The sequence below is a fragment of the Mixophyes fleayi genome, chromosome 5 (assembly GCF_038048845.1).
Source record: "Mixophyes fleayi isolate aMixFle1 chromosome 5, aMixFle1.hap1, whole genome shotgun sequence".
Taxonomy (NCBI): domain Eukaryota; kingdom Metazoa; phylum Chordata; class Amphibia; order Anura; family Limnodynastidae; genus Mixophyes; species Mixophyes fleayi.
In genome coordinates, this window is record NC_134406.1 from 61240928 (window position 1) to 61266565 (window position 25638).

The window sequence follows — 25638 nt, forward strand, 5'->3', positions numbered from 1 at the left end:
TGGTTTGCTGAGTGCAGCACGAGTTTAAGGCTGCATACTAGAGATGCTCGGGCTCGGTTTTCTGAAAACGGAGCCCACCCGAACTTATGGGATCCGAGTAGGCTCTCGAGCCGGCTCGGTACTTTCGGGCATCCTCAAATCTGAATTGAGGCAAAACGTCATCTTTGCGTTGTCGGATCTCGTGGGTTTTAGATTCCATAAGTACATCCCTCTCCCCAAAAATTGTCGGTGACCCAGCCCAGAGTAGCCAACTATGGGACTGGCCCAGGAGGCAGATGCCCCCCTGCCCCCCAGCCCAGCCTGCCCCTGGACACAGCCTCCAAGAGCCAAGAGGTGAACTGAGACGTCTCCTTCAAGAGAGTGAGGGGCGTTGTCTAGGGTGGTCACGGAGCTTCAGCTGGCTCTAACGAACCATCAATTTTCCCTGTATTTTACAAAACACAGGATGATGTGCAGATACCTGTATTATACATGTTGGTATACCTCTTATACATATACTTACACAGCTAGCACAGAAAAATGGGGGGGGGGGCATTTACAAAAGCTGTTAAGCCGGGCTGATGCTATCCTGCCAGTTACTACATATAACAAACTCGCTAAGTAAATCATGGAGTCTCACATATTTTCCATCCGGTTTGCCCTAAACTGACATGTTGTACGCATCTTGCATTAACACTTCTGAGTTGCCATGTTGGTCTCCATAACAATGCCACTCACGGCCCCCTGTGCGCGCACAAAAATGGAATAGGGAAATACATAGAAAGTCAAGCCAAACTATTGCCAAGGAGGGGGGATTTGCTGGGGGTGACCTGACATGAGAGGTATGGTAAACTGCAGCAAGATCAATTCAGTAGCGCTGCGATAAGGAGCAATACAGGATGTTAATTACCACCGATAACTGACTGACAATGATAAATAGACTCCTAAGTCTATTTTATGCTGTGCATTTGAATGAACAATTAAAATTATATTATTTTAACAAATATGATAACTTAGTGTGACTGAACTACCAATGTTCTGGTACCGATGACAACTGTCCGCTCACCCTGACAGGCAGCAGTTAATTACATAACAAAAATACTTCCTTTACACCACTGGGTATCTTGGCATTCCTCAAGCTCTATGTTCTCCTTGGTGAGTACATTGAATCTAGCTTGGCAAATCAATGAACACAGCCGCAACTACAGGCAAAAGTCCAGAGAATTATAATTAGCACAGTGCTATAGTGTAAGCTATGTGTGGGTAGCTGAGATGTTTTCGATGATTGTGTCCAGTTCTGCCATGCTTAGCGATTTTTCATTGGAGCAAGGGGCATTGAAGAATGACTCAGGGAAAGTGTAGATACAAGACATTTCTGTTCCTTGCTATGTTGACCTCTGGTAACAATACAAAGTATGTTTTGAATTCTCTTGTGGTCTTCCCTACGCACTGCAAACCACATGAATATTTTATTTTCTGCACAACATATTTAGAGAAACACGTAATGCTTTGTGCTGATCATGTTTTAGCCTTATCATGTGGAGCTTTAAAGGTGCTCAGAGCTGATGTCACTAAATATAAAGCACTGTAGATGTGTATAATTTACTCACTCTCCTGCTAAAGAGATTTTAATCCAAAAATGAGTCAATTTCCTTCACAGTAACATTCAGATTTTGTCGGTTTAAGTACACATATGACCTACACACCAGACATTGAGGGCGTCATTCATAATGGAATGCAAAATTAACGCAATTTCATTTTTTCTAATTGGACGGAATTTGCACACATGTACGTCCGCATTCAGGTACAAGCAGATCTCAAGAAACGTTTCTAGTTGAAAACGGATATAAACACGTTCTGCGTATATGACGCTTGCCTTTTGCAGACAGACAGAACACACTGCAGGGTACATACAATACATATGTGCAATATAAAGTCCAAGCAAAACTACATGACACACCTTGTTTACAATACAAAATACATGGAAAAATAATGTTTTTTTCTTAATTTTTTTTTGTTACATGAAATATATTTATCAGCATGTTATTATTGCCAACTGTACATAAAATGTATTTTTACAGATGCTCTTAATTGCAAACACATGTTCTGGCATACATACGTGACGTTATCACTATCAGTCGGCACTTACACCTGACCTGTAGTTGGTGCGAGTGAAAAAATCACGTTACTCAGAGATGCCCAGAGCTTGAATTCGACAGGTCTGTGTGTGCCCAATCTTGGCACGCCCTTAGTGTACATTGCTTAAGTACATACGCCCCTGCCCTTCCCAGGTCCGCCCTTCAAATCGTAGGCAGTTGGACGTGTCCCTTGCAGTTGAAGATGCATGCACTTAGGTTCACTGGTGTATAATCAGTTTGTGAAAATGTGCAGAGCAATTTTACACAAATTTACAGCACATAACGGGACATACATTCCTTATTGAATCAGGCCCTATGTGTGTGTGTAAATATATATATATATATAGTATGTAGCACTTGTCACTGTCATATAGATAAAGCAGTCGCCCTTACTTTTGATGGCGCTAATGGAGCAGAGGTTATGTCATGTGACAGATGTGCACAAGGGCACCTCTAGAAGGAGCCCATGATGTCTGGGCAGTTGGTTCTTGACAGTTGGGGAGGTCGTCAGTGAAAAGAGAAGAGACAGGAGTGAGTTATGTGGACGGCTGCCTGGATACCTAGGTATTTGGAATATAGTGATAGTTTTGGATGGGGCTGAAAATTCTGTATGAGAGAACATACTAAAGGTCATTCTGCCAATATCCCAGCTAGTCACTATAGAAGACATCCATCTGTGCAAGGAAGACTAGGTCATATGTGTCAGAATCACCACTGACTGTTGATTGGGAGATACAGATAAGTGAGACATTTATACTGAGGAGAGTATCTGTGGAATACATGGACAGAGTAGCTGAATACATATCTGATACATTAACTTACAAACATCACACACATATAAGTGTAATTCTGAATGCTGAAAGTATATTAAGCACAAAGAAGAGGAAAGTTGTTTCAAACCTATAGGAAAGAGGACATATGTCATGCTTGCCAACTCTCCCGGAATGTCCGGGAGACTCCCGCATTTTGCGAGAGTCTCCCGGACTCCCGGGAGAGTCTGGCAATCTCCCTGATCTGCCCACTTCCTAGTGAAGTGGGCAGAAATCGGTTCAAACGCCGCGATTCACCGGGAATCCGCTGTAAAATGATTGCGTCATTACATCATGGGGGCGGGGCTAAAATGACGTATTTTCTGAGGCCCCGCCCCCTATACGCCCACCTCCCCCTTGCAGCTCCCGGAAGAAATGTATTAAAGGTTGGCAAGTATGACATATGTATATATGATACTGTACTGCAGATCCTACTCATGGGAAATGAATAGTATACTAAAAGATACTACATTCAGTATTATATGTAGTAGCTGCTTAATAATATGTTACTCTATTGCTGATATAAATACCTCTATTCAATTATTAATTGCATCAAATTGCAGCAGAAGATACTTGTGCTGATTACTTATCTTTAGTAGTCAAGTTATAGAGACATGTACTAAGGCGGCTAAGGGAATTTATTCATTTAATATGAAGTCATAAATGAACACATATCATCTGTATCCAGCTTTAACTTGTTACTGTGGACAATTTTCCTGTTTCAACTACACTACTGAATCTCTTGCTCTGATTGCATTAGTGAAGAAATAATGACATTACTATAGTTTATATATTGGTTATGAAAGACAACAGTCAATTTAATACAGTGGAAGAGGAGATGGAAGCAATTTGGTGTCTATAAAATAAAGGGATAAATTGTGTGATATACAAACGGCATATGTTCTCTTATGAATTTATACATTTACAGAGTGTCACTCTATGTAGTTAAGGGATCAGTTATAAATGTATACTATTTTCAATATGTTGTAGAATTAGAGACGATACAGAAGGTTGCTAATGATATTGGTTTTGGCAGTTACATAATATAACTATATAACTATTTAGCTATTTTTCCTACCACCTTCTGTTACCTTTCAAACTTCAAGTACTGAGTGTAAGTTTCTTAATAGACCTATACTTATGTGACTCTCGTTGTATTGTATCATTCTATTGCTTACCGTGTTTTGTTATTTATTTGATTTACAGAAAAACTAGAATTATATTCCAGTCCTGAATCATCCCCATAATAAATACCATAATTGCCTAAAGGTTATCCGAAGTGTTTTGGATCTGGAATAAAGGGGTAATCAGGATAAAGCCTAGGGTCAGGCAGAGCTTTCTTGGGTCAACCTCTATTTATTTGCTCAACGTAGGAGTAAATATATATATATATATATATATATATATATATATATATATATATATATATATATACATATATTTGTGTATTAAGTATATATTTAAATTTTGTTTTACTGTGTTGCTGTCCACATTTGTAGTAATGCAGATTTTATATTTTTTATAAGTATTTGCTACAGTCTATTACAAAAGTAATGTCCTATAGCAGATGATATCAATGTTCTAAGGAGATCTGGGGGATACTGCTCTATATATTGAACGAATGCTACTAATCCTGTCCTTTAGTATAGTTGCTATATTGATGAGTACAGTAGAACACTGCTAAAGGTACATATTTAATTAAAGAATCACAAGTATATAAGTGTAATGTTTTACATTGGTATTTGAAAAGCCATTGGATGTTGATATTTGATATAGGCAATGTTGTACCATTGTCTCCAATTTATGTAATGATTAAATTATTGAATGTTGCATATATTACATACTATGTCTAAACCCTTCAGCTTATGTATTTTTCAATGTCTTGGATTTCTACATCTTAATAATATGCGGAAACTATTGTGCAGAAAATCCTAGGTCCCCATCATTCATTGATAATATATTATCTACCCCTAATTCATAAACAGGGAATTTGTGAATATATATATAATATACCTTCTTGCACCTTTGGAAGTAGTTGGCTCATTGTTAGAAGCTGTCCTAGTCTGAGAACAGTCATTTTTTAAGTTCAATTTTTGCCAAATTGAATATTAAACAATGCATTATAAATACTGTAAATATTTGAAATTGCCTGTGAAAATGAAGTTGTCCATAATACAGGATTTTTTTAGTGAGAACAGAACTACTTTGCGGTATTTTAAGTAAGTAAAATCCTAATTTTATTTGTAAAACCCACTTCTGGGTCTTTTAAACAGACTGTATAACAATGCTGGTGGCCTTCATCGTTTTATTGTCTAACCCGTACAACATGGAAATGCTGTGTTATGATCACAATATGTGGGGTTTTTTCTATTCCTTATCACTACATTATTGACCGGAGTTATATGTTGTTTTAATTATAAATTTATCTGGATATTGGAACAAAGTGCTTATTTTTCAATTCTAATCAAATCCTTCTGAACTTATTTTTATATCACACCTGAAATATGTCTCCTCTAGTCTCCTTAAATTGCTAAGAGGTGTAGGAATGGCCTAGTATAGGGTTTGTGATACCTGTACTCCCAAGTTTAAAAGAGCGGGCAAGTTGTGTCATTTTGGCCCCGACCCGCAGTGAAAACTTAATTTTGGTTCCCGATAAGCACAATGCGGGAAACTTGCCTGCTCTCCTGGTAGTCCAGGGGACCTACCCGGAATTCGGAGTCTCCTGAACATTCCAGGAGAGTTGGCAAGTATGGGGATATTTGAGAAAGTTTGGGGAACATTGGCATAATGCATACAGTGCATACAAGCTGCACAGTTCCAAGTATAGAGCCAGGGTGTTATACATGATATAATATCAGTTATAGATTGCATCAAACATTTAGCAAGTAAGATGATAAATTAAACATAATAAAATAATTTAATTAAAAAAATAGATTAATATAGATAGATTCATACATAAGAATATAAAGGACCACTAAACACCCCAAAATAAAATGTTCATATATGAACCATGAAGGTGAAATATGTTGTTCAGTGTTATATAATATTCCACTACAGCTCTGTTAAACTTTAAAGTATTAACGGAACTCCACACTAAATTAGATATAGCTACAACACTTCCCATATGTTTGGGGCAGAATCCTGATGGGATCTATAGTGTCACTGTCTCTGCCCTGCGTATTAATAGACCAATCCAAACTGTAAATTACCAACCTGCTGCAAAAGAGCAACAGTGAGCATGGAAGGACCAATCAGAAGTCACATTGTCTGTGATTGCAACTTCTGATTGGTCCTCTCACTTATATAACATGTCCTAAGCAATAAACAGCCAAATTATGGAGCCTAGGAAAAAAAAATGGCTGTATAGAAAGCCTCAAGGTCTTCTGGGAGGTAATGAAGCCTTAAGAGCACTCACAACAAGTGCACCTTAAACCCTCCTAAACATTACAAACATAGACACCTGCCCTTGTTTAGATTATACTGGACACTGTATTTGGAAGATTCGATGAGAGCTTCTGAAGCATACACCACAATCTGGACAGATGATGCACTGTTAGTGCTGCCCTCCTTTGCCAAATGCCTCGATTATACAGTTCGAAGTGAAGAGTACCTCATTTTATAAGTATGCATGTGGGAGCCATCTTCTCTCCACAGCAGGTCATGGAAGATGGCTGAGATATACAGTAGATTATATTATGGGTGGGTTAGCTAATCACTTGGAAGAATATAATGTCATATGTCATTCTATTTGCTAAAAAACGCAAGATGGTTACAATTAATTGGAAATCGTGGGAAAGCTCATTTCATTGAGGTTCCTGTTACTGCACTGTGTTGTTTTGCCTGTTTATATAAAAGCTGTAGTGTATAGAGAAATAAGTCACATGGTCATTTTGATTTCATCCTTCATTGGTGATAACTACTAGAAATGAAAGGCAAGTTCTTGTCTTTATGGGTACCGCTAGCGCTGTGAAGGTGGGACACCCAAGTTGATTGAGGACTGAATAAAAGCACATGGGATTGCAGTGGTCTGTAACCAGAGGGCTCAATGGAAACAATTTACAGAAATATTTTTAAGAAACCACCTGGATGGTCGATTTGGTTGAAAAAACAAGAAGGAAGAGATGTTTCTTTTTTGAATAAAAATGTAATAGTGAGCTCTTGTTTCTCTGCATGTGAGAATGATTAGGGTTTATTTAAGCCTGAAATCATCTCCCTGGCGTATTGCTCCAGGATTTCTTTTTTCCGTGTCCTGAAAGGGCACGTTATTCATTTGTGCTGTACTAGTTATGACGCACTTGAGTAACTCCAGAGATTACTGCACCTGCTGGCAGTGTTGTCCTTGTCCTGGAAAGGCACAAGCCTAGGGTGGCTCTGATCAGGGGGCACAACATGTCCATGAATGAGCATTATTAAAGTCTATTGCAGGTTAAATATGTCATGTCAATCTTAAAAGTACTACTAAACCCTAACATTTCCTATATGAAGCATGAATGTAGAATTAATAGGTTGGTGTAATCCCAACATTCAACTGCAGCTCTGTTGAAAAGAAGTGGAGGAATGGGGAAATCATGTGACTGAGCCATTTTTTAAGATTCTGGCATACAGAAATTTAGAGCTCACTCATGTACACACATTTCTTTTTACAGTGTGTATATATATATATATATATATATATATATATATATATATATATATATACATATATATATATAATTTTTTTTTTTTATTATTATTATTTTTTTTTCCAGGACAGCTTCAGGTTTTAATTATACCCCACTTTTACTGATTTTATTTATTATAGCTAAATTTACAGGATCATTAATTAATAAAGAGGAAAAACAACATTTTAGTTTACCATACATTTTAGTTTAGCGTGTGCATTAAATAGTTTAATCTAGTGTACATTTTAAAAGTCTGGACTCGACAAAAAGCATTAAGGTTATGTAGGTGCAGCTTCCACAACACATATGACCCACTCCAAGTATAAAATAAAGAGCTCACAAAATATAAAACTACAGATTGAAGTACTGAATGCTTAGTTACCATCTACAACCTAGTCTACCCACATGTACATCTAGATTAACAGCCAAAACGAGAATGGTGCAAATACGTATATGGTGAAATGAAGTACTTGGCCCATAGCGCAGGCTAAACACACAATAAAAATAAAAAAAAACATAATGGACAGAGCTGAAAAAATATATATTAAACATGACTTTTGTATGATAAAAAATGCCAGTGTAAACCCTTATCCAGAAAGTTCTAAAATATGCAAAAGGAAACAAATTATTTCTGAATTTCTGTGTCAAATACACAGGTAGGGCATACTTGCCAAGTTTAGCAAGCAAGGCCGTCTTTCCCATTGGGGACAATGGGGAGGTGCCCAGGGGCCCTGCAGCCCAGGGGGGCCCGTCAGAAGCAGCGCAAGAAAAAAAAAACCTGAAAAAAAAGAAGAAAATACTTACCTTGCGGTCAGCTGGCGATCCCGCTCCCTCCATAGTCTCCTCCGTGCGGCGCTCGCAGTGCATGTCGGGTGTGACATCATCACGCCTGCCCAACATCCATTGCGGAGCGCGATGGAGGAGGAGACCATGGAGGGAGCCGGATCGCCAGCTGACCGCAAGGTAAGTATTTTCTTCTTTTTTATTTTTCAGGTTTTTTTTTTTTTTCTTGCGCTGCCTCTGACGGCCCCCCCTGGGCTGCAGGGCCCATATATATATAATCATTTATATATATATATATATATATATATATATATATATATATATATATATATATAGGGGCCCCGGTGCACTGCTCTGCCCAGGGGCCCAAAATGTTGTTAAGAGGGCCTTGTTAGCAAGTTGGCCTCCGGGAGATCCAGGGGTAGGTGGGCGTGTGGTTGTGGCGCTCGGCAAATTACCTCATTTTGCCCTGAGCCTAAACTGCCATCACAATTTCTAGCCTATTATTGCTGGGGGCAGGACCATAATGACACGTGAATTGCCACTTATGTAGCGACCAGAAACCGGGAGGTAGCTCTGTTCTTCTGGAAGTCTGGGAGGTCTCCCAGAAATCCGGGAGTCTCCTGGACATTCTGGAAGTTTAGGCAACTATGAGGTAGGGTGTAAGGAATTGCTCTGATATTTGCATCTCCGACCACTAGAGGTCTCTCTCTGTATTTGTAACTTGCCCTTAGTTTTACCCTTATCCAAGATGGGCAGAATGGCATCAAGGAAAAACCATCTTGGATCCTGTTTCCTGTTTGGGCGTATAATAGGCACTTCCTGGATCAGATATGTTCTTGAGTATTCTGCCTGCTTAGCTCCTGCTAGTTGCTACACTTCTTGAATCTGTGACTACCTGCCTCTGTACCGACCCAGCAAACGTCTGACTACTCATTTGTGTACCAACCTGGCAAACGTGTGACTACCCGCTTGTGTACAGAGCTGGCAAATGTCTGACTACTTGCTGGATATCTGCTAGGTTATTGGGCTTCAGATAATACCACCAGTATCATTACATAAGGTCACCTAGTGTTTCTTATTACAGTTACTATGAGGAGCTCTGCTAAACAATTTAATGAGGAAAGAAGTGTCGGGGTCAGTGTAGGGAAATCCAGGGGGGATTTCTAAACGTGTTGTAGTAGATTTAAGGCATGGAATTCCAAATGACAGAAAACTCACCGATCTGTAAAACCCAAAGTGCCAAGCTCCCAAACTTGTGTGTCACATGTCATATCTGTGTCACAGGTCATATCTAGTCCTGTTACATTTGTGTACAGCAGTATAACCTGGCATGCACACAACTGTAACAGGACTAGATGTTGTAGCACACTCAAATACTGTGCTCTTCTGTACTATATCAACCCTACAGCACCTCTGTCTCCTCAGTACTGAGATTTTTAGTAAATTCCACCAAACACCTGCTGTGTTCCTGCCACTATTTTGTCACAATATCTGTTTGCTTCCAAGCTTGTTGTGACTTACTAGAGATGTAGCAGAACTGCAAGGAATTGTGGATGGTATTTTTGAATTCTTGATTTCTTACATGACCCTTGCGGAGTGGTTACACAGGACCTGTGTAGACAAAACAGGCATCTTAATTGACTAAAAGTTCCTTAAATGCAGGATATTGCTTATCATTAACTGGTGACAGGAAGTAGATGGGAAAAGTATGTCTTCCTGAGTTGATGTTGAATGGGCTGTTATATAGACCTTTGTTTTCTTCAAAACATGGTCTTGCTGGCTGGATTGTCAGATTTAGTCATGTAGTTTAATCTGTGTATTCTCAGGTTATTACTCAACTGTGACGCTGGAAATTGCTAAATAGGCTGTCTCTAGTGTTCTCTGTTCACAAAATAAGTATATAAAGGACACATAACATACTTACCAACTTTGTTCAAGTGTGAGGTCAAATGGCAAGTACAGTGGGGACTTGGTGCAGCGATACACATAAATGTGGCCCCACCGCACTTACGTCATCGAGCCGCGGGGATAAAATGATGTGATTTTCTGTGAAACACGTCATTGATGCCCCTGTCCTGCCCACTTCATTAGGAAGTGGACATGATGCAGGAGGGTTGTCGGCTCTCCCGGGAATCTGGGGAAACTACCTGAAATTTGGGAGTCTCTCACACATTCCAGGACAGTAGGCAAATATGATTAATAAATGTTGTGCTCAACACATGCAGAGCTCATTCCGTCATGTGCTTTTGGAGCATGTTCTCACATGGCGTTTGTATGGAACAAAGTGCACTGACACTGCAGCAAGCAGTGGGATGAATGATCCAGGTACCTGTACCTGACAGCTGCTCACATTAGCTCCAGTATAAAGTGAAGGTGTGACAAAACCGTGTAAAGCCATGCATACAGTATTATCTACTTGTCCTTGCTGAACACTACTGTCTGTGTCAACAACAGATCTCTTCTGTCACTAGCAGTTATCATAATTTAAGACAAATTCTGGTAATTACCTGTTGCAAATTATTACTAAAGCTGAATCAAACAGACTTTACTTCACATAAAGCCATTTATATTAACTTAAAATAATGCGCACACATTTACCAGACATACTAACACAGATTTATGAGGTATAGCTGTGCTTCATGTTAAACATGGACGGGAACATTTGTAAAAGGTTTTCTATGTGGATCATCATCAGCAGCAACTATTTATATAGCACCATTAATTCCGCAGCGTTGTACAGAAAACACGCCCCATTACAGTCTAAATTCCCTAACAAACACACACACTCACAGGGAGAGAGACTAGAGTCAATTTAATAGCAGCCAATTAACCTACTAGTATGTTTTTGGAGTGTGGGAAGAAACCGGAGCACCCGGAGGAAACCCACGCAAACACGGGGAGAACATACAAACTCCACACAGATAAGGCCATGGTCGGAAATCATGGCCCCAGTGCTGTAAGCCAGAAGTGCTAACCACTGAGCCACCGTGCTGCCCAATGTGGATAAAATGACTTTATGTTGCAGACAAAAGGGGAGTCTCTAACCAGTTCTACTTTCACATGCGGATGTACCTTCTGATTTTGAAGTGCTCTGCCATTCCCAACCCCCTCCTATCCCCTAAAAAGACCATTGAATTACCACACATACCAGCGTTGGATGTGCACACCATAGTGAGCAGGACATACCTGCTAATATTCCTGACAGCTGGAACAAAGTTGCTGACTGTTGGGATAGTGGGACAATCCCTCCAATCAGGACTGTCCTGGCTGATTCGGAACAGCTAGGAGATGTGCACCATGTTAACAGGTCCACTGAAGAGTGATATCTAGCATATATCTCCCTAACATATTGTAAATGAATAATGCCAGATATAGTCTATGCGCTGTCTACCATACAATACATATATGTTTCATGACCATATTTACAAATGTAGAACTTTATTCTTAGCACAATATGTGCTAACGATCAGGACATTCCTTTCACACTTTAGCAAATATTTCTGTTTTACTTTTTCTGCAGTAAATTCACAATCTGACATAAAATCTCACATGAGGTCACACATACAGATGCTGGTTTTAGTGACCTGACTAGCTTTACAAGCTAAAAGGGGTTGTTCTGTTGTACAGTATTGAGGTAAAGTGCTAAAGACTCAAGAAGGGGCTTTCTCAGAGTGAAATATTGGCTTAATAAATTACATTTAATAACCACAATGATGGCGCCAAGTTTTGTCTTTGTTGTATAATTCAGCAACACATCAATGTTGACTTATATCCATGATAAATTAAAGAAGGTCAGCAGAAGAGCTAAGATAAAAATTAAATATTCTGACAGTGCTAACACCTGTGTTATTTAGAACTGGGGCAGACTGAGGCAGCAGACTGTCTGTGACTATTAACTATTCCATGGCCTATGTTCTGTGGGGAGTACGGCAGTAGGATAATAATGCAGCTCAGAAGCACAAGTGTCGTTTTCTACCATGTTCTGGCTGTATATCCCATACTCTTTATTAGTTATACCTTCCCCTCAGGTAAAATAATTGTCCTCTCCACTAATTAGTAATGTTGTTGATAGGAGCACTGTATCCACAGATGAACCACGTGATGTAATCTGAGCTGGATTAATACTGCATTAGTACATATATATAGTGCCACACCTAGAACGGTGGTGTGCAGATTGTGACAGGAAAAGTGGGCTACGTTCACTCTCAACCAGCAATAATTGATTTAATAAAAGCCTTATTAAAATAATAATGGGTAATGCTAGAATAGATAGTGTTGTCTGGGGAATGGCAGTATATCTTGTATAACGAACATTAAATATTAAATGATTATCCATACATAGTAATATTAAATTAAAGCTGCTGGCTGTTGTTCCTTCTTGATTAGGTTTTTACCCTGTTTGGAACTTGCATTCCTTCTGAATCGTATTGATGTCTCGTCAGCCTATTAGTTGGAGTCCCTTAATATGATTAGTGCTGCAGGATGGCATTCAGGGGCAGGCTGGGGTGCAGGGGGTATATGCCCCCTGGGCTGGTCTCATAGTGGCCCAGTCACCCAGCCTTGGGCTGGGTCACTGGGCCACCTGCATTTTTTTGTCCTTTAAAATTTCTCTAATAGGCTCTTTAGTCAAAACTTGCACCCCGGGATAAAATTTGCCAGCCCCCCTGGTGGCATTCTGTGAATGGATAATAATAATGGTGATGGATCCCTATTAAAACCTAACTTAATAGGGCTACACTCACAATGGAATACTGTGATTTAAATTTACTGCATAATGCATACCTCCCAATTACAGTATTATTTTTTCTTAACAGTTATTTATATAGCACCTATATATTGCAGTGCTTTTACAGAGAATATTTAATAATTCACATCACACCGGGCTGATTAAGGATTTGGGCCGACCTTGGCTAATACCTCATATCACCCCCTCGATTTCCATGTCAAGCTAATGCGCGGTTGGTAGGTGTCTTTGCCTTAAATCCGGCTTCCTTCACCCTCCCCTCCTCCCCACCGGTGTTTATGTTCCCATGACACCAAAACTCAGCTCCACTTGGCTTTTTAAAAGAGTCACCTCAATCTTTTCACTCATTTTTTTTCATTTATATCAGAACTACATAGCAGAACTGAGGCATGAACGAGCGCTACTGAGGGTGAAGATGTTCACCCTTAGGAGAGACAAGGATGACGCCTGTCTCTCCTACTGGATTATCCTCAGCCTTTACTATGTTACCAGTATTAAAATCTTACAATATTTTTCTTTCATGTTTTCTTTTTACTTTGGAGAACTATTCTCTTATATTTTAAAATTACTTTCAGTTCATACCTCTGCCTGTAACAATATTGCATCCCTACAAATGTTGTGCCCCCCAAAAGCCTTACACCATAGGCTGCAGCCAAGTCAGCCTATTAGATAATCAGGCCCTGAGCTTACAATCTATGGTCTCTACCACATAAACCCATGCACTAGGGTTAATTTTCATCTGAAGCCAATTATCCTACCTGTATGTCTTTGTAGAGTGGGAGGAAACCCACAAACTCTAAACAGATATGGCCCTGGTTGGAATCAAAGCCCTGGCCGTAGAGCTGTGAGGCAGCAGTGCTAACCATTGTGCCACAGAACTACCCCAGAATCCTCGTGTTTCTATTGCTCCAACTTTTCTGCGGGCTTCCATAATTTCCTGTATGAGTACAGAATATATACTAGCTGTAAATGTTTATATTGTATGTGCTGTGTGGTGTTTGTTACTGTCAAAACAGGTATCTTTGTGGGAGGTAGTGCTTGTTTCACTTCACCCTACATATTAAGAGGATTACTGCAGACAATAACTCCGCCAATGTTAAGTGTTTCTGTCTCTTGCTGGTAAAAGCATGGAGGAGCGCATTTATGAATAGTACTGCTGCCATGTCTGTCCTGATGGCGTTAAGACCGATCTGTTAAAACAGATAAGACTGAAAAAAATTATTCATCAAATTATTTTTTTCAGTGCAAGTCTCTTTGAAATGAGAATGAAGATATAATATAACTTATACACTCTATTTTTCAAAGTAACATATCTTTATGTATGAAAGCTTATATTTTAATAAAAAAATGCATTTAATTATTTTGTTTTTGTAATGACATTGTAAATGGAAGCACAAAGGAGGCTTCCAGTTCCTCCTCACATGCTCAGTAGGACAGAATGGAGACCGCCAGCAATGAGTAACTCTCATTGCTTTGAGTAGCTTTCACCATCATCATCATCACCATTTATTTATATAGCGCCAATTGATTCCGCAGCGCTGTACAGAGAACTCACTCACATCAGTCTCTGCCCCAATGGGCTTACAGTCTAAAGACACACACACACAGACAGAGAGAGAGACACACACACACACACACACACACACACACACACACAGACTAGGATCAATTTGTTAGCAGCCAATTAACCTAACAGTATGTTTTTGGAGTGTGGGAGGAAACTGGAGCACTCGGAGGAAACCCACACAAACACAAACATACAAACTCCTCACAGATAAGGCCATGGCAGCTCAGTGTAGCCAGCTGACATAAAGATAAAATAATTGTTAAATTGGGGCAATAAGTGTAATTTTAATAAATAGACATTTAAGTGTAGAAATTCGTGTGGATGTGTTGTATGAAAAATCATAATTGCGGGTGTGTTGAGGTGCATAAGGCTGTGCATGTCTTTTTTGTATTGAAACCTAAACATCAAGATTTATGAGATGTGTTCTGCAACTATCATGTCCACAATCAGTTGTGCATTTAAATTATAATTGAAAATAGCTCATTTTAATTAATGAAGTAAAAAATGATTGTGCTCTATGGTCTTTTACAATCACCTTTGGCTTGTTGGTAAACATTACGTTTATGAATTATTCTGAAAGTAAGATATAGGTCACAGAATAAAGCACTCAACCAGTAATGAACATATTTTATCACCTGGTCTGGTCACATAATGATGTTATGCATTTCACTTAAGTTATAGTCTTAAAACTACACATTGGAAGTTAATTATTTATACACGTATTAAAGATCACTTGACAATGAAAAATTAATTTGTATTTCAGTGGTTCTGGCTGCAGTATACAACGGCGCCAGGAATAATTATAGCCAGTCACCTGTACCCTGATATCTCCCTATCTATTGCTCACCAAAGTGGCATGACCTGGCAATAAAATCCATTTCTATACAGTAGAGTAGATTTTACTAATTCCTAATTCAATTAAATGTGCCCTCTCAGAAAGAAAAATACATATAAATATCTTTTCTTGTCAGGCCAAAAAAAATTATCTCCAGCCGTTCATTCCCTACTTTTATGGCCTTGTCACTGTGTGGAGTCTGACGCCCATAAGCAGACCTCACTTAATCAATAAACTCACAGAACATGGAGATATATCACTGTCCTACAGGACAGCTATAAAGCGGGATGACATATATGGTTAAATATTGCAATGGTTGCTAACTGAAGTCCCTAAATATAAATAGGATATGAAAGTGTACTTTATGCTAGCGTTGTGCTATGTAGCCCATGTACTGGTAGTTATTATTGGGGGGGTTAGATGTAATTTCTGAGCAAAATATTATATAAAAAAATAATAAATAACCATAAATTGACATTTTATTTTTAGATTTTGTTTAAAGCATCAAAGGGAGATTTGCAAGTTTATTTGCCAAAAGTAGAAATATTGGTCCTGAGTTATTAAGGCACTGAGTGCATCATGCGTTTGTTTTAAACCACACGTACATCGGCTCTGCAAACTCCCAAAGTCAACAAGGAACGGAACCAAAGATACCTTTTGACTACAGGTGTAGGTTTGCTGTGCTATACTAGACCAGACACTGCAGGATACTTCTAATACCTATGTGGAATATAACATCTCAAAAGAACACATAGAAAATAAATTATTAAGCAATTAATGTTGCACATAAATAAGATAAACATTTATTAGGCTGTCCTTAATGTCTACTGTACATAACAGATATGTTTCCAGTTGCTCCTGATTGCAGACACATGTTATAACATGCATACGATACTGACATCACTAGGACTCAGGACTTAGATTAGTCTTGTAGCTGGTGCAAGAAAGAGATCAGGCAGAAAAACAAGTAAGTTTGAGACGCCCAGAGCTGGATTCGGACGTGGCTGCGTGTACTCGAGCTTGGCATGACCTTGCTTTAATTTGACTACAGCCAATGTCACTTCCCAGCCCGTTCCCTCCCCAAAATCATAGCTTTGCGTGCGAAAACGGAGCAGACAGGATTATGCTTTCTGGCGTATGGGCCGGTTGTGGACATGTGTACATTGATTTTGCGCACAATACGCTCAAGCAAATACTTAATACTTAATTACTCAGCCCATGGCCTGCACTTTGTATTGTCCTGTGAACAAAACCACGGGAGATCCGTTCATCTCTAAGGCTTGTTCATACATATGAGCTGGGTGTTTTTAGCATGTTCTCCATGTGTTTTGTTTTACCAATATAATCTATTGTACTGGTAGCGTGCGTTAACAGATATGAAATAGGCAAAGTCATGTTATAACATGCAGTGCTAAGATTTTACAATACAATGGTGGGAACAAACTGATAATAAACCATTCATTATATCTTTAATACAGGTTTCATACTTTAGTTAAAAAGCGCATTAACAGCATAGAGTTGGGAATAAGCCCTAAATATGTAGTATGTGTTAGGGGCTAAAAACATTATTGCTGGCATGTGCACATGTATCACCAGGATTGGTCTTTTGAAAAATAGGCGGCTGAAAGACTTGGGGGATTCTATTTATCAACATTGGGCCAAAATGAAGATTTTCTATCGCCGCTTATCTGGGTTTCCAGCTCCAGATTCAATTAAAAAAATAATCAAGTTAGTTAACAAAAAATATAGAAAACAAATATAGAAAAATTTAATAAAATGGTTAAGTATTTAAAATAAATGAAAAGCACACCTTATTTAAATACAGCAGTTTTTCTATTTCGGCACCTCGGCTATCGCCATCCTGAGGCAGCCGGGGCCGCTGTATAGGGCTCCTCATGTTTTGCACAGGGAAGCTGGCCAGTGAAGAGTTAAGCTGGGTACACCCTACAGAATTTTCCACCAACTTTTTATGCCGAGCGATTTTACATGCGATTGATGGTCCGATCGCTCGGTCCATGGACTGCATACACACTAGCCTTGTTTAAGACGATAAAGGGAAGAGTGGACGTCCCTTTAGCGACTTTTTACAGCCATGTTGTTGTGAGCAATGACTGTAATTTCGTACTTACTGTTGTGGATTGGTCGAAGTTTATACACACTACACAGCGGAAACGAGATTGAAACGAAAATATTAAACAGTACGACCAACCAAATGAGGCGATAATCGTCCATTTGGGCAGACTTTCGACCATCGTGTCACTGCACACACTGACCCGACTTTTGAACGAGTGGTCGTATGTCGGCTGATTGAGCCGATTATTGGACGAAAACTGTGTAGTGTGTACCCAGCTTTAGTCTCCACCAGCCAGAGAGCTTTAATAAATTGCCCCAATTCTTAAGTTAGCCTTTCTCCTTCAAATACTGCCATTATCACGGGAGTTAAGGCTTGATAAATAGGTCTCTAGAAGGGATGAAACATCAATAATATTGATTGCTTGATTATTTTACAGTACAGTAGCTGTAGAAAACTTCATGTTTATATTGCATCAATGGGTTGGATTAGTATATTACAGCTAAATATCAAATCTCTCAAGTGTGACTTTTTAGCAATGTGGAATAATAAAACAACAACTATGTCATACACTTTTGCTTTGGCAATATGCACTACACTGAATAAAGTAAGTATATTGTTGGTTGTTTAGGGTTACAGCAATTTGCCTTACAAAATATCTATTCAGCTGGGTTTTTTTGCAGATTGTAATATACATATATTTTTTCAGACATATTTAAATAAATTTATTATTGTGCATTATTCTATTGGGAAACTGGACTTTTCCATGATTCTGACCGTGGTCACTTTCTTGGAGAAGATAGTGAAATTTTAAAACTGTTCAGCGGAAAATTTGCATCAGTTTTGTCAGCAGAATTTGGCCCTAAACCCTGGACCAAGCAGGTCACACAGCAGAATGAACTGACCATGGCTCCCAGCTCTGTTTATACACATTAGGTCCCACAAAATGCAAACATACACATACAGCCCGAAGTTGTATTCCACAGAATGGTGATGCAAAAGCATTACTGGAAAATAGTAACACTGCAAAATTCAATTCACAGAAAACTTTAATGTAGCTCATACTTGACAACTCTCCCGGAAAGTCCGGGAGACTCCCAAAATTCGTGTCAGTCTCCCGGGCTCCCGTGAGAGCTGGCATTTCTCCCGCATCCCGGGACTCCCTTGTCTTGGTGAATGGCATCATTTTGGCCCCGCCCCACGGCAAAACGTCATTTTACTCGTGGCAGGGCCAAAATGACGCGATTCGAGCCGCCCCGCCCCCTTCCGCCCATTGGTCACGCCCCTCTCCCGGACGTCGCCTACTGAAAGTAGGTAAAATGATGTAGCTTCGCTCATCTCTACTTTTGTGCAGTTATTACAGCTCCTGAAGTTTGTGACTATAAAGCTGGGAAGTAATACCTGTGAATTTTACAGATGACTTCACCAGATGATTTCACCAGAAAAGGAACTCACCTGGGCTATTTATAAACCAGTAAACCACATTTCACAGTAAATAATATAGGAATAACATGTATTTTGTGCAGGTGTATAGCTTTATTCTTCATATTGTTATGTATAATTTGTAAAGATGGGAATACCCCTGTGAGTCAGAGGAGAATGTGAAATTTTATAATAATAAACTAGGTGTAACAGATTCAGGAGCAGCTGACGTCTCACTTACTATTAGATCCATCAACCCCTAGGTTTCTTGGTGATATCATTTGACTTCCCATAGGGAATACATAAGTGTTCTGTATTAACTTGTTCATCATTGAGTAAAGTAGTTCATGTCCACTGCGCTGGACCCTTCAGCTGTCAGCAGTGTGTTACCACCATTAACCTCCAGTGTCTATCAATGTCATGTGTGAGCTAAGAATGCTTTTGAAATCATTGCACCTACTACACTACAGCTACTTCTGGAGATGTAAAGAACATAGAAAGACAAGGATAACCATTGTTGCAGTTCTCCTCATTCTAAGGCAAGTACTGACTACATTAAAACTCAACTTTAAAAGCAGCATGTTGTTTTATCTGCTTTACCCTAGTTTATACCTAACTTAGTCGTCTATTTGTGAACCTCCGAAGAGGTTTAAGTCTCCCGAAAACCTGCAGTTTTTGAGGGATTGCCACATTTTCAACTTTTGAGGCTATTTATTGTTAGAGAATCGCAGTATCTCTGGTCCCAGACTCTTCAATCGCAAATCAATTCTCCATAGGTATCTATGGGGACTGCTACTATGCTCTGTTTATCAAGCTCTGAAATTCGGAGCTTAACCCTAACAGCTAATGCCATCTGAAGATGGCGTCAGCTGTTATATCCTATGGGGAGAGCATTGCAGAAGAGAAATCTTCGGATCCCTCCCCCCCGGCAGGCTTTGTGCTTCCCCCATCGCAATTTCAGCTGGAAGATAACAAGCTGTTAGTAAAGTAATCGCGACTGCACCACATTCCTGCAAATGTTATTAACTGCAGGGCTTTAATAAGTATCTGCTGTTCAGTGCAACTCTGCACACTGGAGTTAAGTTCAGTTTTAACATTATCCTTTTAACACCTAAAAGCTGTGAGGTAACAGTGCAATCATGTCTGAAAAACAGATAAACTGAAAATGATAATTAATAATTAAAGTGGACAAGTGCTCACGAGTCATTCCTAAAGTGCAAACAGCTAAGGCCCCTGTATTATATACCTGTGTATTATAACTTTTCAGCAAACCATCTGATAGCTAAAGCAAGCTGAAAAGCCATTTGTGATGGGCTTAAACACCTTATGGGACTCTGTAAGTCTTCCTTAGTGTCTTGTGTATATTGTTATGCTTTACAGTAAGCTCCAGTGAGTATGGCCTTCTGTACCATGTGTACAGATGTCCTATGTCTATTAACCTGTCACTTACTGCCCTGCTTTTTGTATAATATTGGTACTTTTAAATACTGCATAATAAAAATAGTTTTCACATTCCTGGTTGCAATGGTCTTAGTTTTAGATCATTTATCTAACAAATCATAAACAATTTTTAGGAAAAATCTAATTTTGAATGACTATGCTGATATAGGACCTCATTTAGAGTCGGACGCAAAGTCTGTTGTATGCGCATCCAACAAAAAAACACTATCATGCATGTGCAGAAAGCACCAAATCCGCCTGCATCTTGGAGACTTGCGCCTAAAACAGACTTTGCGTCCGACTCTAAATGAGTTCCATAATGTATAATATATAGGAAGAGTCCCTCTCTTTTTGCATGCGAATATTTTCATGTTTGGGTTTTCCTGTTCTTAGAAAAACTTTTTAAACTGTGTGTAAGATAAGGCATAGTAATAAATACTATTTATATACTATTTAATATTTGTTTTAGTAAATAACATATTTATCCACAAGCAAATTAATGAATTAATAAACACTTTGTCGGAAGTTGGCTGTTTTGGGGTTCTTAGATCAAAAAGCAGGAAGTTGTAATAAGAGAATTTTAAGAATTGCCAAAAATGGCTTTTATAATAATAATAAAATAAGATAATATTAAAACTAATGGACTAAAACACAATTATTCTGCAAATTGTATTCCTGGAGATTCCTCATCTCTGTATTCAAACTTATGTTGTATGTAGTTGATGGGGGGGGATATATTCACTATTATTTGCTCCTGCTCTCTATTCTATTGTTTACTGTGATCCCAGGGGATATACATCTGCCAAGGGGATATACAACTACATCATCCAAACAACAAGAGAGATCCATTGACAACTACTTCTACTGTAGATAAACCTACTTTTATTTAGATTTTGGTGCCCAAATATAAATACTCTGCTTTGGTAAATACAGTGTAATGTGCATACTACACTATTTATTGACACGTTGTTTTCTATATTTACAATTACCGATTTAGCACCTGGAAAACAAGCACCTATAAAAGGCTGCCTTCTGAACTCTACGGCGATCATGTCATTATTATTGAAGTTTGTGTATAGTACCTTGACTTCTTTGTGGTTTCTATGTCTCGTATTACAAGCTATCTCTTTAACAATTAGCAATCAATCACGGGATGCAGTAAATGTTAATTTGGAGTTTGCTACATATATAACTAATATATAACTTTACACTCATTGTAGAATTTAAACAATTTTGCTTTACATCATAAACAGAAATAATAGCATGAAAAACAAAATATGATCTTGTCAGATATGAACTGAGGTCATATTATAAAAGTTATAAATTGAGCTGACCTGACATAATAAAATCTATTTTTTGTGGTTCATGCAGTTTACATCCATATTGTACAAAAGTATCATCGGATGTCATCAATTAATTATAACAAAATAATGAGCATTGGTTTTTGTAATATGTATTGTTTTGCTGTAGTGTTCTCTTTTTTTATCATATTGGGCAGTAACTTCTTCTAGTATTTCCTGTGACTGCTCATCCAATTCCAATAGTCTGAAAACATTTTTGTTCCTAGTTTTGTAAGTTGCAATGTTCAATTATGTTTTCCTAATACTATATTAAAATGTTGTTTCATGGTGCTAGACAGCTTTCTTCTATAACTGTCTGCCCCAGCATGTGTCCTTAATTGATTGTTACCCCAGCAATGTAAACAGTTAGCACCTTTACAAAAACATAATACAATCCCCATGGACAGTCACAGGTTGAGAGTAACAATCTTCAGAATGGAGTAGTGGCCGTGCAGTGTAGTGACTGCTCTCTCCCGAGCTGATGTACTTTTCTATATCATTGATGATTGGGAGCATTGACTCAGTGTGATGTTTTTGACAGCTGTTTGGCTTTTTGGATGTGGCACTGTTTCCCTTAATGTTTATCCCGTTTCCAATGGCAACTGCACCACCAAGTTTGGAACATCGCCTTGGGCTGTTTTGGTTACATTGAAGTTTTTCGTTGCAGCTCTGCCAGAATTAAATGGTGACTTCACCAGCACTGAGCTAAAAATGAGAAGGAGGGGTGGTGTGCACTGAGAGAGAGAGAGAGAGAGAGAGAGAGAGTGGAGAGGGCCAGAGCATTACATCACCATCTGGAGGGGAATCAAATGGGAAGGATATGACTCACACAGGCTAGTTAAGCTTTGGCTCTGGTTCTATATACACTCATTCCAGGGCTCTCGTGTTCTGCGCCTCAGCAGGGAATACAGAACCAGTGATGTCCATGAGGTTAGTTGCTCATTTTTCTTTTTTTTTTAATTTATGAAGTTTTTTTTTTAATATTTGTGAATATTTCAATGCATGTATTGTATGCTTCAAGTGACATGTATATGTATACTTTGGAGGGAGTTTCTATAGTGTTAATAAAAAGCAGCAGGAAGAGGTAGAGCTTTCACTGATCAGCGCAGCGTAGAAGTTGTGATTGCAGTGTGCATTCCAATTCAGAGATGAGCAGTCATTAGTGGGTTAATGAGAAAGGACCAATAGTTAGTAAGTGATGTAATGTTGGCTCTGTAGCCCAGTTAAGTAATGTGAGAGTGAAAGGGGTCAGAGTTACAAAGTAGTTACCTGTTCTCCTGGGGGCTATAGTTTATTATCAGTATCATGAACATGAACTGGCTTTAGCCTGCCATCACTAATTATTCACAGACTTCTTCTTTTATCTGTTATTAGGAAAAGCCATGTTATATTGTTGGTTTGGAGAGAAAAAAAAAAGCAAGAGAGCAGCTTATTATTACAGCTGCAAATTATTTTCTGCAACGATTTAGAATATTAAATAGTTTCAAAAGCTGGGCACCTTATCCTAATGTCAAGGAGGGGAGAAGGTGAAAGTTTAACTGGTTAATTGGAAAATGAGCTTTCTGCAAAAGATTGAAAGATAAGTGAAGGTTATAAGTAGAAACCCTTATTTACATGAGAAATCCTGAGGGTGCAGGAATCTTACTACAGTGTATGACAATATGAGCTCAGATTTCCACTTCAGATAAGTTTACAGTTCCCCGTTTTATTCTGGGACCAAGTTCTCACAGACGGAGCTGAAAGTTTTCTTTCACTAAACAATGACTCACCTGAGTAATAAGAAAGACTGTGGTACTCAGCCAAGAATGCATACTATACCCAATTACTGTGGCATGTTTAATCTTACAACTTTTTTTGTTACCTGTTATTTTGTTTATACATATTCTATTTTTTTTTAAAAAAAACATCTTTCTCTTGACATCTAGCAAGTGAATTGGTGATGTCTTGTCATGTTTAGGTATGTGATGAATTATTAACATGACCTGTCCTGTGCTGGGGAATGGGGATCACTATTGTACCTTGAATTTTCACTTCAGATAGGACTGAATAGGTTAATCTCCAGCAGTGCTACATAAAACCTGTTGTAACTGGCAGGAAGACAATCCTGTGTCTTGTTACTTACCCGTTGATCAGGTTTTTTTTATCATTCTGTACTTTTAAACAGTTTTGTGTAAAGAAATGCGTAAAAGTGTAATTCAGATTGAATGTGCACTGGCTAACAGCACGTCAGGCTAAGGCGGTGTTGTGTTGTAAATACAATGAAGTGGTTTCTGCAGGCACTGTCCGAATTCCTCACAGCTCATCTGTGAGACGTCTCCTTGGCCTGACAAGAGCACAACTTGTAGAGAAGGAAGTGTATTGACAGAAGGGCAAGTTCTTCATTCATTCCTCGTGTCTTTGTTATGACACAGTCTGCTGCAATAAAGTTGTTTAGACCCATTGAAAATTTGAACTGGAGACTGCAGGGGTGTGCATTAGAATACACAACATGTTGGACTATTGTTCATCACTTACAACTATTCCTTTATTTGCTAATTGTATCCCAACAGCTAGGTTTTATAGTAGTTAAAGAAGGACTGTAACGACATCAGATACAATGAAACTAGGTAAACAAGGTAAATGTAAATATGATCTCTTAATGGACACTAGAACTGTCAATCTACTTTTATTTACAAAAAGAACCATACGAAAAAAGCCACATAATTACTACGGTGCAAAATTAATTTGGTTATTTACCATGCCAGTTTTTATAAGGGACATATAATAAGAAAAGTGTAATATACAAAAAGATCATACACAAAACACACATTATATGCTGAAACAAGAGGTATAGCTTCTTACCCATATGAGCTTACAATCTAACGTTTCAGTAGAACACATGAGATATAGCATATGATGGGGCAGTACAAGGTAAAACAAGATATATTAGTAAATATAGATAAAATAATAACTAGATGTAGGATATCAGGGTTAGAAAAAACATCCTATAGGGCAAAAGCTAAATAGAAGGGTGAGAATATTGCTGGAAATAGATGATATCAGACAGAGAGGCTAAGTGAATGTATGGGGCCTGTACTGCGGTAAGAAAATTAGCCTGAATAAAAGTAAGTGGGTAGACAAATCCTATTTTAATTTATACATTTACATGCTTCATGGGAGGATGTAGAAAGAGTTTGTATATAATACAGTATATACGAAAAATATGTAAACAGTTCTGTAATAATTGTTATATAAAAAGAACAGATCAGTTTGTATATATGAAACAATTTCTTTCTCACTGGCGACTTTTAAAATTACGTTTGTCCGTGTTCACAACTTTTTAATCAAGTGCTGACTATAATTTATTCAGGAAAATCTAAGCGTGTTTCAATTTCTGTACAGAGAATTCAAAGACATACTGTGTAGTAGTAGCTAAATTTATTTAGTAAAGAAAAACAATAAAAACAATGCCATGTATCAAATAATATACCCATCAGTATCCTTCCACCTGGGTTACCTTGTAGCAAAGGAGAAAATTGTTCCTACCTTAATTTTCCACACTTTCGTTCCATACTTTATTTTCACCACCATTGAGGTTTTTTGTTTTTGAAAGCTTACATTAATTGCTGTGCATTTTATTTCTGACATAGTATTTATTGTACAAAATAAACGTCTTCTTGTATAATTGAGTAGATGTTTTCTGGGTTTCAGTACGTTAAGAATAGGTAAAATAGGATAACTATATGTGTGTAATGTACTCTTCACTCTCTGATGTTTCCATTTATTGACTTATTTTCAGATCATCACAAGTAGATTTGTGTCAATTTGTTCACACATTTGTAGCAAAACCTTTTATTTATAAAATGC

At 38.3% G+C, this 25638-nt stretch overlaps 1 protein-coding gene across 5 annotated transcripts in view; it reads left to right on the forward strand.

The window, feature by feature from the left end:
* The window catches only part of CREB5 (cAMP responsive element binding protein 5), a 390366-nt gene that overhangs the window by 251050 nt on the left and 113678 nt on the right, over nucleotides 1–25638 (forward strand). The window contains exon 1 of one of the 5 annotated variants that reach the window (XM_075212283.1): nucleotides 2598–2681. The exons of 3 other annotated variants lie outside the window; for them this stretch is intronic. In XM_075212283.1, the coding sequence (XP_075068384.1) occupies nucleotides 2656–2681 (26 nt within the window). In that variant the 5' untranslated portion in view covers nucleotides 2598–2655. Of the gene's footprint in view, nucleotides 1–2597; nucleotides 2682–22647; nucleotides 22723–25638 lie in introns of those variants that run through there. One more of the 5 variants, XM_075212284.1, reaches the window with a different exon arrangement.